At 38.1% G+C, this 18,998-nt stretch overlaps 1 protein-coding gene across 2 annotated transcripts in view; it reads right to left on the bottom strand.

The window, feature by feature from the left end:
- LOC105490484 (transient receptor potential cation channel subfamily C member 5) overlaps nt 1-18,998 on the bottom strand; it is a 327,334-nt gene that overhangs the window by 9,100 nt on the left and 299,236 nt on the right. For both annotated transcript variants that reach the window (XM_011756193.3, XM_024795644.2), the window contains 3 exons: nt 3,399-3,602; nt 2,630-2,671; nt 442-531 (listed from right to left, as the gene is read on the bottom strand). In XM_011756193.3, the coding sequence (XP_011754495.1) occupies nt 442-531; nt 2,630-2,671; nt 3,399-3,602 (336 nt within the window). The remainder of the gene's footprint in view (nt 1-441; nt 532-2,629; nt 2,672-3,398; nt 3,603-18,998) is intronic.

The following is an 18,998-nucleotide window of genomic DNA, read 5'->3' as shown; positions in this document are numbered from 1 at the left end:
TCTCATTGTTCAGTTCCCACCTATCAGTGAGAACATGCAGTGTTTGGTTTTCAATAACAGGGATTTTTTGATTTTATATCTTTCAAGTAAAGAAGATCTTTAAGTCTCCAGGCATCTTCCCTTTGCTATCTTGTCCCTCACCACCATGCATCCTTGCCACATCATTTAAAGCATTCAATTTCCACACTGAGAAACACTCAGAATATTAAAAGAACGCATACAGCAGATTTCCTTCTTTCATGACACTGATTGTGGTGTGACATACATTGGTAAAATCTCTCGGTCTACTGGATGAGAGACAATTCTAAGAGAATAAGCATTATAACTGGGTTTGCTATATCGTAAGCAGATGAAATTCCATCACCAGAAACCTCACACACTGTGAAGATTAAATGATGCTTATGATATGTAAAATGAGAAACCACTTCATGATTAAATTACCTTAAAATTTTCTTCTGTTAGCCCCTCATTTGTTTTGGAATTTCTTATCATAGCAGCCACATATCTTTTGACTAAATTCCTGATAACTTCCTGGAATTACAAAACATGAAGAGGCATTCAATCTCCTTCTCAGGCTCTCAGTACAATAAGAAACTTACATAGGAAATAAAACATGCTTAGACCTCCTTTCCAGTGGAAAATCCTCATAGGATCCAGCCTTTTACTATAAAAAATGAGTTAAGTCCATTGGCTAAACAACTATTGTGTCTCTGAATTTAGTGTCAGAATCAAATTCACCCTAAAGGAAAATTTTTTACCCGAGCATAAGGTAAACATGTATTTCCAGTGGAATAATTCTTGCATGGTCATATAGTTAATATTATTTTCCTTTAGGATGGATTGCACGTTAACACTCCTAGTAAAATGAGAGTTTTATTCTCCTTTTATAAAATTGAGAGAATTTTCTTCAGAGTCACTAAGTCTGCTGATTTTAATGTCCACTAATTACATAGTGAAGATATTTTTCTCATAGTCAACCTACACTTCTCCTATACAGGAATGTCCTCTTTTCACTTAGCTCCCAGGGGAGTAGTCTGCACGTGGTCAGTACAGTTTGTATTAGTGATGGTGATGATGATAGCTACCGCTTATTGCAATGTGTCAGGCAACACATGCACATAATACATATTATACATACTCATCACTCAATTTTCACAACTCTGTAAGTTAAGTTTTATTACTATCCCCATGTTACAGATGAGGAAGTCAAGCCTCAATAGGCTGACTCATCCAATGTTACACAACTAGTAAGTGTCAAGATTAGACTTTCATTCTACTTCAGTCTGATTTTAAGGCCAATGGTATTGCTGCTTCTACTATGTGTACTTGAGGAACTCACTGAGATGTGCAGGAATCATTTTTTTTTTTTTTTTTGTTATCGTTGAGGGCTATGAAGCAGAACATGAAGACAATGAATCTTATTTAAGGTTTGTTATTATAAAAGGAATAACATTTGAAGGCGGGAGTAGGGAGAGGAGGTTTACATACAAAATACCGTACTTTCTGCTTCTCTTTGTTAGTTATGGTCTAAGGGGAACAAAGTTAGGAGAAGTGACCTATAGAATAAGGATGCATTTCCTTCAAACGCTGTAGAACATTTTTCTACTTTGGTTTTCTTTTGATCAGGATGGTGAGAGATGGTTGTCCCTTATTTGTGATTTGCAAGGATTATTCTCAAGAGATGTTGGTGATATTTGTATGCTTGGCTGTTTTCTAGCTGGTGGGAAGAGTGCCCTAATGTTTATTAGGTTTATTACTTTTTTTTTTTTTAACAAAATACAGAAGTGCTTCTCTATTTCTTTGATTAAAGTCATGTTGTAATTTATCAAGATCTAAGTTCCTGACATTCAGATAAGCTTTTACTTCATTGAGGTTAGTTTCCTCCTGTTATATATTACCATTACCCTATGTATTTTTTCTACATGGCAGTTTTTAGCCTTTTAATCACTTAATTTTAATACAATCATCCCTTGTTATACTCTGGGGATTGGTCCCAGGACCCCTGCCCCGTGTACCAAAATCCATGCATACTCAAGTCCTGCAGTCATCCTGCAGAACCTGCAAATGCAAAAAGTCAGCCCTCTTGTATATGTGGTTTTACATTCCATGAATACTATATTTTCTATTTGCGTTTGGTGGAAAAAATCTGCCTGTAAGTCGATCTACACAGTTCAATCCTCTGTTGTTCAAGAGTCAACTGTAATTTTAATGATGTGTTATTTTATCCCTGCTAGATAACAAATTTCATAAGGGCAGAAAGATTGCATCTTTTTTGTTCATAGTGATTTTTCTAGTATCTAGTGTAGTATTTTATGTACAGTAGGTACTCATATATTTGACTGACTGACCAACCACATATTCTATTTTATGTAATTTCAATGAAGACAGCTTTCTAAGTCATAGTTGTTGCTGATCAAGCCGAGGCAATGCATAAGGGCCATGAACAGGATTATAAAGCAGGTGATTCCACTTGGAGAAGGTACGTCAGTCCTTGATAAATTACAGCCTTTCCAAGCCTCCTATCCCAGTCAAATGGGATCATGTCCAGACATAGCCAGAGTGAAGTTTGCTTCTCCTCCACAGAACCAACCAACAACTATTGTGCTTCATCCCTGTGAGGAAGCTTTACCTGATAATGTTGATTTTGTATCAGGCTGTCAGCATTGCGTTCCTATAATTGAAAATAGAGATGTTACATGAGCAGTCCCAGCACCCTACCCACCCAAACATCTGAATATATTTTTAAATATTAGGACTGGAGAATGATACGGGAGCTCCTGCCTGACAAACCCCCAAAGCAAATATATGTTGGAATGATTTTATGATGCTTAAAACAGTGAGTGTCACAAAGGAGGGACAGGAGGAAACAGTTTTGTTTAATAAGATTCATAATTTTGGTCAGGTGCAGTGGCTAATGCCTGTAATCCCAGCACTTTGGGAGGCCAAGGCGGGAGGATCACGAGGTCAGGAGTTCAAGACCAGCCTGGCCAACATAGTGAAACCCTGTCTCTACTAAAAATACAAAAATTTGCCCGGCATGGTGGTGCTCGTCTGTAATCCCAGCTACTTGGGAGGCTGAGGCAGGAGAATCGCTTGAACCCGGGAGGTGGATGTTGCAGTGAGCCGACATGGTGCCACTGCACTCCAGCCTGGATGACAGAGTGAGACTCCATCTCAAACAAACAAATAACAACAACAACAACAACAAATTAGCCAGGTGTGGTGGTGGACGCCTGTAATCCCAGCTACTGGGGAAGCTGAGGCACGAGAATTGCTTGAACCCAGGCAGCAGAGGTTGGCAGTGACCCGAGACCATGCCACTGCACTCCAGCCTGGGTGACAGAGTGAGACTCCATCTCAATTTTTTAAAATTATTTTTTTAAAATTAAAAGTCTTACTGTGAAGCTTCTCAAGTTGCGCCTTCTCCGTCTACCATCAGGGTCTCTTTTGGGGCAGAAGGTGTTGTTGAACCAGTTACCAAGGTATAGAAATGACTTGGGGCTGGGGATGATGTTGAAAGGAGGTGGCAAGGTGCCACCTTCATCAAAGTAACTCATCCAGAGCTTTGTCCTTGCAAACTTCCACTCGATATCAGCATGATCCTATGAAAGATAACGAAGTTCAAGGATTTGGGATGGGAAACTGCACGATGTACTCACTTCTCATTCTAAACTTTCTAGTTGCTTCTATAGAGGGCAATAAGTCAAGAGCTATATAAATTCAAATTATACATACCCTGTCACCCAGTAACCCTACTCTTAGAAATATATCTTATCAATATACTTACAAAAACATGTATGTACATGGTTGTTTACTGTAGCACAGATAATAGTAGCAAAACAACTGGCAGCAATCTAAATAATCAACAGTAGAACTGGTTAAATAAATGGTGTTATATCTACAAAATAGTATAAATACAACTACTAAAATATGGTAGATCCATAAACATTATATATATGTATCTATATGCATCTGTCCAATCCCTCTAAGTGAATAAAGCAATATAGAGCACAACATATAGTATGTACAACAATTCTATTTATACAACTGAAAAATCTTTTATATTAACATGCTTACATGTTCTAGACAAGTACACACTAAACTGTCAATAGTAGTTATTTTTAAGGTGTGGGATTGTGGTGGGAGGCTCTTTTTTAAAAAAAGAAAAATCAACTTTATTGAGGCATGATTTACACAGAATAAAATTCAACCATTTAAAGTGTTTGATGAGTTTTGACAGGTATATATACCCATGTAACAATCATTATAATCAACACACACACACACACATCAGTGTACATTTCTAGAAGTTTTAAGAGCTGCATCGACTGATGTAACCACTACTACAATCAGGATACACAACAGTTCTATCACCCTTCAAAGTTCCCTATTGTTACCTCTTTGTAATAAAACTCTCCCAACCTCTAACCTCTGACAACTGCTGCTTTGTTTTCTGTCCCTATAGTTTACCTTTTCCAAAATGTCATATAAATGGAATCATACAGTAGGTAACCTTTTAAGACTGGTTCATTTTACTCAGCATAACACCTTTGAGATTCATCTGTATTTTCGTATGTATCAATAGCCCATTCAATCACATTGCTGAGTAGTTTTCTTTTATATGGATGCACGATGGTTTGTTTGTTTACCCACCGAAGAACATTTGGGTTATTTCCAGTTTTTTAGCAATTATGAGTAAAGCTGTTATGACCATTCATGTACAGGTTTTTGTCTAAACATACATTTATTTTTTCTAACTTAAATATCTAAGAGTGGTATTGCTGGATCGTGTGTTAAGGGTGTGTTGATAATAAAATGCCGAACTGTTTTCCAGAGTGGCTATACTGTTTTCCATTATCACTAATTGTTCTATATCTTCTTTAGTGCTTGTCAGGTTTTTAAAGTTTAGTCATTCTAACAAGTATGTAGTGGGATCTCATTATGGTTATAGTTTGCATTTCCCAAATGGCTAATGATGTTGAGCATCTTTTCACATGCGTATTTACCATCTGTATATCTTCTACGATGAAGTGTTTTTCAGATCCTTTGCCCATTTTTATTATATATACGTAATATAATATAGAATATATATATATATATTCTAGATACAATCCCTTTGTTAGATATATGACTTGCAAGTATTTTCTTTCAGTCTGTATCTTGTCTTTTCATTCTCTTAATGATGTCTTTACTGGAGCAAACTTTTACTTTTGAGAAAGTCAAAATTATCATGTTTATAAAACTATCAATTTTTTTATAGATTGTGCTTTTTGTGTCATGTCCAGGAACTCTTCAGCTAACCCAAGGTCATGAAGATGTTCTCCTATGTTTTCCTCCACAACTTTTATAGTCGTAAGATATGCCTTTAATTCTATGATCCATTTTGAGTTAATTTTTCCATAAGGGAAGAGGTTTATGTTGAGGTTCTCTTTTAAAATATGAGTGAACAATTACTTTGACACTATTTGTTGGAACAACACTCATTTCTCCATTGAACTGCTTTTGCCCCTTTGCTGAACATCAGTTGGGCATGCTGGACTACTAGACATCCACATTCAAAAGAGTAAACACCTACGTTATAAAACGTACAAAACTCAACTCAGAATGGATCATAGACCTATACTTAGCAGATAAGAACTATAAAACTCTAATAGGAAAGCATAGGAGTAAATCTTTGTGACCTTGGATAAAACAATTTCTTAGATATGACACCAAAAACCAAGTGACAAAAGAAAATAGGTAAATTTGACTTAATCAAAATTAAAAACATTTTTACATAAAAGGACAGCATAAAGAAAATGAAAAGACAACTCATACAATGTGAGAAAATAATTTAATATCATATACTTACTTGATAAGAGACTTGTATCACAATATATAAAGAATAATTATGGTGGGGCATTCCAAGTTGGCCAAATAGGAATAGTTCTGGTCTGCAGCTCCCAGCGTAATTGACACAGAAGACGGATGATTTCCGCATTTCCAACTGAGGTACCTGGTTCATCTCTTGGGACTGGTTGGACAGGGGGTGCAGCCCATGGAGGGTGAGCTGAAGCAGAGCAGGGCGTCACTTCACCTGGGAAGCACAAGGGGTTGGGGGATTTCCCTTTCCTAGCTAAGGGAAACCCTGAAGGACTGCTTGGAAAAACAGGGCAATCCCGCCCAAATACTGCACTTTTCCCAAGGTCTTAGCAACTGGCAGACAAGAAGGTTCTCTCCTGTACCTGGCTTGGCAGGTCCCATGCTCACGGAGCCTTGCTCACTGCTAGCGCAGCAGTCTGAGATCAATCTGCAAGGCAGCAGCCTGGCTGGGGAAGGGGCGTCTGCCATCGATGAGGCTTGAGTAGGTAAACAAAGTGACTGGGAAACTCAATCTGGGTGGAGCCCGCCATAGCTCAATGAGGCCCACTGCCTCTAGACTCCACCTCTGTGGGCAGGGCATAACTGAACAAAAGGCAGCAGACAACTTCTGCAGACTTAAATGTCCCTGTCTGATAGCTCTGAAGAGAGCAGTGTTTCTCCCAGCACAGCATTTGAGTTCTGAGAACGGACAGGCTGCCTCCTCAAGTGGGCCCCTGACCCTCATGTAGCCTAATTGAGAGATACCTCCCAGTAGGGGCCGACAGACACCTCATATAGGCGGCTGCCCCTCTGGGATGAAGCTTCCAGAGGAAGGATCAGGCAGCAATATTTACGATTCTGCAATATTTGCAGTTCTGTAGACTCCACTGGTGACACACAGGTAAACAGGGTCTGGAGTGGACCTCCAGCAAACTCCAACAGACCTGTAGCTGAGGGACCTGACTGTTAGAAGCAAAACTAACAAACAGATAGGAATAGCATCAACATCAACAAAAGGGTCATCTATACGAAAACCCCATCTGTAGGTCACCAACATCAAAGACCAAAGATAGATAAAACCACAAAGATGGGGAGAAACCAGAGCAGAAAAGCTGAAAATTCTAAAAATCAGAGTGCCTCTTCTCCTCCAAAGGATTGCATCTCCTCACCAACAATAGAACAAAGCTGGATGGAGAATGACTTTGACAAGTTCACAGAAGTAGGGTTCAGAAGGTCGGTAATAACAAACTTCTCTGAGCTAAAGGAGGATGTTTGATCCCATTGCAAGGAAGCTAAAAACCTGGAAAAAAGATTAAACGAATGGCTAACTAGAATAAACAGTATGGAGAAGAACTTAAATGACCTGGTGGAGCTGAAATCCACAGCACAAAAACTTTGTGATGCACGCACAAGCTTCAATGGCCGATTGGATCAAGTGGAGGAAAGGGTATCACAGATTGAGGATCAAATTAATGAAACAAAGTGAGATGTCTAGATTAGAGAAAAAAGAGTAAAAAGAAACTAACAAAGCCTCCAAGAAATGTGGGACTATGTGAAAAGACCAAATCTATGTTTGATTGGTGTACCTGAAAATGATGGGGAGAGTGGAACCAAGTTGTAAAACACTATTCAGGATATTATCCAGGAGAACTTCCCCAGCCTAGAAAGGAAGGCCAACATTCAAATTCAGGAAATACAGAGTACACCGCAAAGATACTCCTTGAGAAGAGCAACCCCTAGACACATAATTGTCAGATTCACCAAGGTCGAAATGAAGGAAAAAGTCTTAAGGGCAGCCAGAGAGAAAGGTTGAGTTACCCACAAAGGGAAGCCCATCAGACTAACAGTGGATTTCTTGGCAGAAACGCTAGAAGCCAGAAGACAGTGGGGGCCAATATTCAACTTTCTTAAAGAAGAGAATTTTCAACCCAGAATTTCATATCCAGCTAAACTAAGTTTCATAAGTGAAGGAGAAATAAAATCCTTTACAGACAAGCAAATGCTGAGATTTTATCACCACTAGGCCTGCCTTACAAGAGCTCCTGAAGGAAGCACTAAACATGGACAGAAAAAACTGGTACCAGCCACTGCAAAAACATGCCAAATTGTAAAGACCATCGATGCTATAAAGAAACTGCATCAAAATAACAAGTGAACATCATAATGACAGGATCAAATTCACACAAAACAATATTAACCTTAAAAGTAAATAGGCTAAATGCCCCAATTAAAAGACACAGACTGGCAAATTCGATAAAGAGTCAAGATCCATGAGTGTGCTGTATTCATGAGACCCATCTCACGTGCAAAGATGCACATAGGCTCAAAATAAAGGGATGGAGGAACATCTACGAAGCAAACAGAAAGCAAAAAAATGCAGGGGTTGCAATCCTAGTCTCTGATAAAACAGACTTTAAATCAACAAAGATCAAAAGACACAAAGAAGGCCATTATATAATGGTAAAGGGATCAATTCAACAAGAAGAGCTAGCTATCCTAAATATATATGCACTCAATACAGGAGCACCCAGATTCATAAAGCAAGTCCTTAGAGACCTACAAAGAGGCTTAGACTCCCACACAATAATAATGGGAGACTTTAACACCCCACTGTCAATATTACACAGATCAACGAGATAGTTAACAAGGACATCCAGGACCTGAACTCAGCTCTGCAACAAGCAGACTTAATAGAAATCTACAGAACTCTCCACCCCAGATCAACAGAATATGCATTCTCCTCAGCACCACATTGCACTTATTCTAAAATTGATCACATAATTGGAAGTAAAACACTCCTCAGCAAATGTAAAAGAACAGAAATCACAACAAACTGTCTCTCAGACCACAGTGCAATCAAATTAGAACTCAGGATTACAAAAGTCACTCAAAACCGCACAACTACATGAAAACTGAACAACTTGCTCCTGAATGACTACTGGGTAAATAACCAAATGAAGGCAGAAATAAAGTTGTTCTTTGAAACCAATGAGAACAAAGACACAATGTACCAGAATCTCTGGTGCACATTTAAAGCAGTGTGTAGAGGGAAATTTATTGCATCAAATGCCCACAAGAGAAAGAAGGAAAGATCTAAAATCGACACTCTAACATCACAATTAAAAGCACTAGAGAAGCAAGAGCAAACAAATTCAAAAACTAGCAGAAGGCAAGAAATAACTAAGATCAGAGCAGAACTGAAAGAGATAGAGACACAAAAAAACCCTTCAAAAAAATCAATGAATCCAGGAGCTGGTTTTTTGAAAAGATCAACAAAATCGATAGACCACTAGCAAGACTAATAAAGAAGAAAAGAGAGAAGAATTAAATAGACACAATAAAAAATGATAAAGGGGATATCACCACTGATCCCACAGAAATGCAAATTACTATTAGAGAGTGCTATATACACCTCTATGCAAATAAACTAGATAATCTAGAAGAAATGGATAAATTCCTGGACACATACACCTTCCCAAGACTAAACCAGGAAGAAGTTGAATCTCTGAATAGACCAATAACAGGCTCTGAAATTGAGGCAATAATTAATAGCCTACCAACCAAAAAAACTCCGGGATCAGACGGATTCACACCTGTATTCTACCAGAGATATAAAAAGGAGCTGGTACCATTCCTTCTGAAACTATTCCGATCAATAGAAAAAGATGGAATCCTCCCTAACTCATTTTATGAAGCCAACATCATACTGATACCAAAGCCTGGCAGAGATACCACAAAAAAAGAGAATTTTAGACCAATATCCCTGATGAACATCAATGCGAAAGTCCTCAATAAAATACTGTCAAACCGAATCCAGGAGAACATCAAAAAGCTTACCCACCACGATCAAGTTGGCTTCATCCCTGGGATGCAAGGCTGGTTTAACATATACAAATCAATAAATGCAATGCATCACGTAAACAGAAACAATGACAAAAACCACATGATTATCTCAATAGATGCAGAAAAGGCCTTCGACAAAATTCAACACCCCTTCATGGTAAAAACCCTCAATAAACTAGGTACTGATGGAACGTATCTCAAAATAATAAGAGCTATTTATGACAAACCCACAGCCAATATCTATTGAATGGGCACAAACTGGAAGCATTCCCTTTGAAAACTGGCACAAGACAAGGATGCCCTCTTTCACCACTCCTATTGAACACAGTGTTGGAAGTTCTGGCCAGGGCAATCAGGCAGGAGAAAGAAATAAAGGGTATTCAATTAGGAAATGAGGAAGTCAAATTGTCCCTGTTTGCAGATGACATGATTGTATATTTAGAATACCCCATCGTCTCATCCCAAAATCTCCTTAAGCTGATAAACAACTTCAGAAAAGTCTCAGGATTCAAAATCAATATGCAAAAATCACAAGAATTCCTATATACCAATAACAGAGAAACAGAGAGCCAAATCAGGAGTGAACTCCCATTCACAATTGCTGCAAAGAGAACAAAATACCTAGGAATCCAACATACAAGGGATGTGAAGGACCTCTTCAAGGAGAACTACAAACCACTGCTCAATGAAATAAAAGAGGACACAAACAAATGGAAGAATATTCCATACTCATGGATAGGAAGAATCAATATCATGAAAATGGCCACACTGCCCAAAGTAATTTATAGATTCAGTGCCATCCCTATCCAGCTACCAATGACTTTCTTCACAGAATTGGAAAAACCTACTTTAAAGTTCATATGGAACCAAAAAAGAGCCCACATTGCCAAGACAATCCTAAGCAAAAAGAACCAAGCTGGAGGCATCATGCTACCTGACTTCAAACTATACTAGAAGGCCACAGTAACCAAAACAGCATGGTACTGGTACCAAAACAGATGTATAGACCAATGGAACAGAACTGAGGCCTCAGAAATAACACCACACATCTACAACCATCTGATCTTTGACAAACCTGACAGAAACAAGAAATGGGGAAAGGATTCCCTATTTAATAAATGGTGCTGGGAAAACTGGCTAGCCATATGTAGAAAGCTGAAACTGTATCCCTTCCTTACACCTTATACAAACATTAATTCAAGATGGATTAAAGACTTAAATGTTAGACCTAAAACCACAAAAATCATAGAAGAAAACCTAGACAATACCATTCAGGACATAGGCATGGGCAAGGACTTCATGACTAAAACACCAAAAGCAATGGCAACAAAAGCCATTTTTCTGTCCTTGTGATAGTTTGCTGAGAATGATGGTTTCCAGCTTCATCCATGTCCCTGCAAAGGACATGAGCTCATCTGTTTTTATGGCTGCATAGTATTCCATGGTGTATATGTGCCACATTTTCTTTATCCAGTCTATCATTGATGGACATTTGGGTTGGTACCAAGTCTTTGCTATTGTGAATAGTGCCATAATAAATTTACGTGTGCATGTGTCTTTATAGTAGCATGATTTATAATCCTTTGGGTATATACCCAGTAACAGGATTGCTGGGTCAAATGGTAATTCTAGTTCTAGATCCTTGAGGAATTGCCACACTGTCTTCCACAATGGTTGAATTAATTTACACTCCCACCAACAGTGTAAAAGTGTTCCTATTTCTCCACATCCTCTCCAGCATCTATTGTTTCCTGACTTTTTAATTATTGCCATTTTAACTGTCGTGAGATAGTATCTTATTGTGGTTTTGATTTGCATTTCTCTGATGACCAGTGATGATGAGCATTTTTTCATGTGTCTGTTGACTGCATAGAGGTCTTCTTTTAAGAAGTGTCTGTTCATGTTGGCGGAGGGATAGCATTAGGAGAAATATCTAATGTAAATGATGAGTCAATGGGTACAGCAAACCAACATGACACATGTATACCTATGTACCAAACCTGCGCATTGTGCACATGTACCCTAGAACTTTGAGTATAATAAATACATACATACATACATACATACATAGGGGAAAAAAAGACTGAAGGATTTATTCCCCCAGCTTTTGGGAAGCTTGTATGCTGACAGCCTTCTTCAGTGACTTGCTAAAGGAAGCTGCTTTATTCAAGGTCCTGCCACCTTCTAGGGACAGCTTGCAACAAATAACTAGTCAATGTGGGACTGTTAAGACCTGATCCGTGGTGGCTCATGCCTGGAATCCCAGCACTTTGGGAGGCCAAAGCTGGGGATCACTTGAGGCCAAGAGTTCAAGACCAGCCTTGGCAACATGGTGAAACCCCATCTCTACTAAAAAATACAAAAAATTAGCTGGGTATGGTGGCTCACACCTATAATCCCAGGTGCTCAGGAGGCTGAGGCAGGAGAATCGCTTGAACACAGGAGACAGAGGTTGCAGTGAGCCAAGATTGCTCCACTGCACTCCAGCCTGGGCCACAGAGCAAGACTACATCTCAAAAAGAAAACAAAAAACGAAAAACAAAAAAACAAAGAAACGAAAGACCTGACCCCCTCACCTCCTCAGGGAACATCTCTGAAGCATCATCCCAGCTTTAGAATTCCCCATAGGGTTGGCTGAGGACTGGTTTTGACTACACTGCAGCCCACTTTCTCTTTCTGCCAGTTTTGCTTCCATCCTTTTCCTCCACAGATCCCAAGAGCATCTACCATTGAAGTGGCATTAAATAACTGAGTGGAATGACTCAACCCATTGATGTCAGCCAGCTTTCTCATCAGCCACCCTAGTCCTGGCACAATGGATTCATAAACAGAGGAGACACAGAAGCAAAGAAGGAAGCTATCCATGGGCCCAAGCTACTGTCATAGACAAATAATCACCATGACACCAATAAAAACCATTGCTGAAACTCAGTACAACAATATCCCTTGATACCAACCAGCCACTCGGTGGCAAGCTGACCATATTGAACCCTTTCCATAATGAAAGGGGCAGCCATTCATTTTCACAGGAACAGGCAGGTATTCTGTGTATGGGTTTGCCTTTCCTACCTGCAGAGTCTCATCCAACATGACCATCCAAAGGCTTATGCTATATTTAATCCACCAATGTGACATTCCATGTATCACTGCAGCAGACTAAGGGACCTACTTTACAGCAAAGGACACACAACAGTGGTCACATGACCATGGAATCCACTGAACCCATCATATGGCACACCACCCAAGCTGGTGGCCTCATAAGCAATGGAACAGCCTATTGAAAGCTTGGCTAAAGTGCCAGCTTGGAAGTGATACCCTGAGAGGATAAAGCACTATCCTTGGAATGCTTTTACACTGTTGGTTGGAGTGTAAATTAGTTCAACCACTGTGGAAGACAATGTGGTGATTCCTCAAGGATCTAGAACCAGAAATACCATTTGATGCAGCAATCCCATTACTGGGTACATACCCAAAGGATTATAAATCATTCTACTGTAAAGACACATGCACATGTATGTTTACTGCAGCATTATTTACAATAGCAAAGACTTGGGACCAACACAAATGCCCATCAATGATAGACTGGATAAAGAAAATATGGCACATATACACCATGGAATACTATGCAGCCATATAAAAGAATGAGATCACGTCCTTTGCAGGGACATGAATGAAACCAGAAGCCATCATTCTCAGCAAACTAGCACAGGAACAGAAAACTAAACATCACATGTTCTCACTCATAAGTGGGAGTTGAACAATGAGAACACATGGACACAGGGAGGGGAACATCACATACCAGGGTCTATCAGGGGCTGGGGGGCAAGGGGAGGGAGAGCATTAGGACAAATACCTAATGCATGTGGGGCTTAAAACCTAGATGACGGGTTGATGGGTACAGCAAACCACCATGGCACATGTTTACCTATGTAACAAACCTGCACATTCTGCACATGTATACCAGAACTTAAAATTTTAAATAAAAAAAAAAAAGCACTACCCTCCACAACAATCACCATTATATAGTGCTGTATCCCCAACAGAATACCTGGGAGAGGAATCCATGGTGTGGGAGCAGCAGTGTCCCCACTTGCTATCAGTCCCAGTGACCCACTTAAAAAATTTCTGTTTTCATTCTCACAAATGTAGCCCACAGGGTCAAAGGTCTTGGTTCCCAAAGGGGAAACATTTCCACCAGGGAACACAGCAAGAGTCTTCAATGAACTTTAAGCTAACTCATCATCCAGGCACTTTGGGCCCTTCAGGCCAAGGACCAGCAGGCAAGGAAAGGATCCTGGTTGGGGTGATTGACTCTAAAAGAGGCAGTCCAGCTATTGTTACACAATGGAGGCAGGAGGCATATTTTTGATACCCAGATTATCAGCTTGGACATCTGTTAGTACCACCTTGCACAATTTTGATGGCAAATGGACAAGTTCAGCAGCTACAGCCTAAGAAGATATGGCAAACAGGAACCAGAATGCCTCCGTTTTGAGAGTCTGAGTCACCCCACTAGGAAAGTCACCTAAACCTTCACAGGGACTCGTCGATGGTAAGGAGAATCCAGAATGCACAGCAGAGGAGCAGGGGTATGAATATCAGCTACAGCCTCAAGACCAGCTGCAGCTGCAGGGGGGCTGTAGTTCATCCTACCAACCCTCCTTTACAAGTCATCCCTAGAAAGAGTCCCATCAGCGTCCCGAAGGAGCCGCTCCCAGAACTCTTGTAAAGAAAGTAGATCTGAGTGACACTTGCTATATTAGGCTGTTCTTGCATTGCTATAAATAAATATCTGAGACTGGGTAATTTATGTAAAAAAATTACAACTCAACAATGAAAAGACAAACCAATGTAAAAATGGGAAAATCATTTGAATAGACTTTTCTTCAAAGAAGATATATAAATGGCCAATAAGCCCCTGAAAATATTCTCAACATCATTAGTCATTAAGAAAATTCAAATCAAAACCTCAATGTGATACCACCTCATACCCACTAGGATGACTATTATAAGACAGGTAATAACAACTCTTTGTGAGGATATACATAAATTGGTCCCCTCATACACTGCTCGTGTGTGTGTAAAATGGTATAGCCACTTTGGAAAGCAATATGGTAGCTACTCAAATTGTTAAACATAGAGCTACCACATGACCTAGCAAATAATCCACTCCTAGGTATATACCCAAGAGAAATGAAAACATATCTCCACTCAAAAACTTGTATACAAATGTTCATAACAGCATTTTTATAATGACTGAAGAATGCAAATAACCCAAAAGTCCATCAACAAATAAATGGATGAACAAAATTTTATACAATGAAATATAATCTGTCATTAAAGAGGAAAGAAGTACTGATACATGCTACAACATGGATGAACCTCGAAAATGTTATGCTAAGTGAAACTAGCCAGTCAGTCACAAGAGGCTGTATTCTATGATTCAATTTCTATGAAATGGTCAGAATAGACAAATCCATAAAAATAGAAAGTAGACTAGTGGCTGTTAGGGGCTAGTGGGAGAAGGGAATAGGGGGTATGGGGCTTCATTTTTAAATGAGAAATGCTCTGGCATTAGACAGTAGTAATGGCTGCACATATATTCAAATATACTAAAAACCACTGAATTATACAACTTAAAAGGGTACATTTTATTGTATGTGAATTATATATTAGTAAGACTTATTTTTTTAATGCAAAAGAAAAAATCAGTTGGGGATATTTTTGTGAGTCTATGTCTGAATTCTCTGTTCTGTTACATTAATCTATATGTCCATCTCTGCATCATATCACTCTGTCTTGATGGCTGTAGCTATATAGTAACTGTTGAAATTAGGTAGTGCAATTCCATTCCTTCCACTTTTTCTTTGTCAAGATTGTTAATATCTTTATTCTGTTAAGTCTTCTAGTCCACAAATACAGTATATCATTTTTTTTCATTGTGTTTTATAGTTTTCAGTGTACAGGTCCTCTACATGTTTTGTTAAGCTTATAACTAAGTATTTCATTTTCTTTGCAGTAACTATCAATGAGACTTAGTTTATTTGGGCTGCTATAACAAAATACCATAAACTGAGTGGCCTGTAAACAACAGAAATTTAGTTCTCACAATTCTGGAGCCTGGGAAGTTCAAGATCAAGGTGCCAGCAGATTTGCTGTCATCTGGTGAGGGCCTTCTTGATGTAACCTCATATGATGAAGCAAAAGGGGGCAAGGCAGTGTCCTCTGGGTCCTCTTTTATAAGAGCACAATTCCAGTCAAGAAGACTCTGCCCTTATAATCTTATCATCTCCCAAAAGCCCCATCTAATACCATCACATTGATGATTAGGTTTTCAACATATGAACTTGGGGGAAGGGGACACAAAACATTCAGATAATAGCCAGAACTGTATTTTAAAATTTCAGTTACCAATGGTTTATTGCTAGTAAATATTGAAATTTGTGTGTTGCCCTTGCATTCTGTGGTCTTGTTAAACTAATTTTTAGTACTAGAAAGTTTTTTTGTAGATTCCATAGGTATTTCTTCACATAAGATCATATTGTTTCTAAATAGAGTTTTCCTTCTTCCTTTCCAATCTGTATATCCTTAATGATTTTTTTTTCTTATTTCACTGTCTAGAATTGTCAGCACAACATAGACTAGAAGTAGTGAGAGTAGATATATTATCTTTATTACTGATTTTAGACAAAAAGCCTTCAATCTTTCACCCTTAAGTTTAATGTTAGCTGTAGGTTTTGTGGATTCTTTATATCAGGTTGTGGAAGTTACATTCTATTTCTAGTTTGTTGAGACCTTTTTAAAAAAAAAATCATAAATGTATGTTGAAGTGTGTCAAATGCTTTTTCTACATCAATTGATATGATCATGGGCTTTTTCTTGTTTTAACTGTTAATATGATTGGTTACTTTGCATTTCACAGATAAATCCCATTTGGTTATTTATAAATAGTTTTGTTTGTTTGGTAGTTTTTGCTTTAAGTATTTTGTATATGTCATCACAATGACTTCTAGTGCCCATGGTTTCTGATTTTAAAAAAATTAGTTGTTGTTGTCATATTGAAGATCTCCTGTACATGAAATAATAATTTTTCTCTTGCTGCTTTCAAGATTCTTTATTTGTCTTTCACTTTGTCAGTTTGACTATGATGTAAATATCTTTGTATTTATCCTGCTAGGGGTTATTTGAACTCTTAGATGTATAGATTAATTTTTTTCATCAAATTTGGTAAGATGTTGTCCATTATTTCTTCAAATATTCTTTCTTTCCATTTATCCTTGCCTCCTGGGACATCCATTATGTATATGTTGGTACATCTGATGTCCCACAAGTCTTTGAGGTTCTGTTCAGTTTTCTTCACCCTTTTGTCTTTTTGTTCCCCAGACTAGAAGTATTAATTGATCCATCTTCCAGTTCGTTGATTCTTTGTGTCAGTTCAAATCTGCTATTGAGCCTCTGTAGTGACTTTTTCATTCTGTTATCGTGCTTTTCAAATCCAGAATTTCAATTTGATTCTCTTTTTATCACCTCTATCACTTTATTAATATTCTCTATTTGTTGAAAAATTCTCAGAGTTTCCTTTAATTCTTTAGACATGGTTTCCTATAGTTCTTTGACATAGGAGATGTCATATTTAAAACACATTTAAAATAGCTGGTTTAGTCTTTGTCTAGTAAATGGAACATCTTGTCTTCTTCAAGTACAGTTTCTATTGATATATTTTTTTCCTATATATGGGCCATACTTTCTTGCCTTTTTGCATGTTTTGTATTTTATAAAACTAGACATTTTAAAACATTTAATGTGATTACTCTGGAAATTTGAGCCCCTCCCACCAGGTTTTGTTTTTGTTGGTGCTTGTTTAGTGACTTTCTTTGACTGATTATTATAAGCCTGTATTCTTTGTCTTACAAAGCCATTGAGGTCTATTCTCAGTCTAGTGCTCAATTAGTGATTGCACAGTGATTTTATCAAATGCCTTGAATCAATAGTTCTACCACTCTTTGCTAAGATGCTCATGTATTGTGACACAGCTTCAAAGCTCCTTCAGTTTAAAACTCTGCCTTGGCCTTTCTTTACTGCTTGTGCAGAGCTCAAGATTAGCCAGAAGGGAGAGATTAGTGCCTTCTCAGATGTTTCTGGGCATGCACACAGCCCTGTACATGTCTACGGCGTTCTAGATCCCTAGAACTCTGTTGGAGGTTTTCAAAGCCCCCTATGGACATCTTGTTACCCATGTTTTCCTTTACACTTTTTTGTCAGCCTCTTTTTAGCCCTAACTGGCCTTGTTGCCTTAGGCTGCTGTGCTGTTAAAAAATTGCCACTTTAAAAAAATAAAAATCTCTTTCTTTACTTGCACATGAGATTTTTAAAAGGAGAACTATGCCTTACAATGTTGGCTTACAGTGGTTTTTGAGTGAACATTCAGTCTGTCAGTAAATCCTAGAATTTTCTCTTTGGCCGTTCAGATATTCCATGAAGGCTTTCATTTTGCTCTCCAAGGTAGCAGTCCTTAGCTGTCATATTAAAGGATTAGCAGATTGAGTCCAATAATGTCATTTAATGAAACAGGGATTGTTAAACTTGATTCTATGAATAAAGTTAATGGAGTCAATGGATCTACTAAACTTGTATGTAAAATATTGAAAGTTTTGCATTTTTCCGGATTCTCAATATATTTTCAAAGGAAAATGCACATCCCCAAATGATTAAGAACTACTGAAGTAGAGGATTCTGTTGATTTCTGAGATCCTCATTGCGTATTTCTGAATAAGAGATCCTAATCAGCTATTAATGGATAAAGCGGAGATACCTCTATCTTTTCTAGGAGGGACTAAATGGTTTTGGGCCAAGTGCGCAGTAAGTTCAAAATAAAAATAAAGCCTTTAGATAAAATTAGGTACTTACTAGATCCACTGGTAGATTTTGTTATTTAATGAATTAATAAAGAAGCACATATATTACCATATCACAAATTTGTGTTTAAAAATATTTTGATGACTGTATTTCAACATTTCTTTCTTTTGTAATTCTATATATTTTATTTTGATGTAGCTCAATTTATCTATTTTCTCTTTTGTTGTGTATTTTTTTGCTGTATTAATCTAACAAACTGTTGCCTAACATTAGGTCATGAAGATTTACTACTGTGTTTTCTTTTATGAGTTTATTTTTTAGCAACAGCTTTATTGAGATATATTATATACGTCATAAAATTAATCCTTTAAAATGTACATTTTAAGAGTTTTTAATACAGGTGACCCTTGAATAGCATGTGAACGGTGTGTCAGCCCACTCATGTGGATTTCTAAAAA

This window comes from Macaca nemestrina, chromosome X (assembly GCF_043159975.1).
Source record: "Macaca nemestrina isolate mMacNem1 chromosome X, mMacNem.hap1, whole genome shotgun sequence".
NCBI lineage: Eukaryota > Metazoa > Chordata > Mammalia > Primates > Cercopithecidae > Macaca > Macaca nemestrina.
This window is presented reverse-complemented; position numbering and strand designations above follow the sequence as displayed.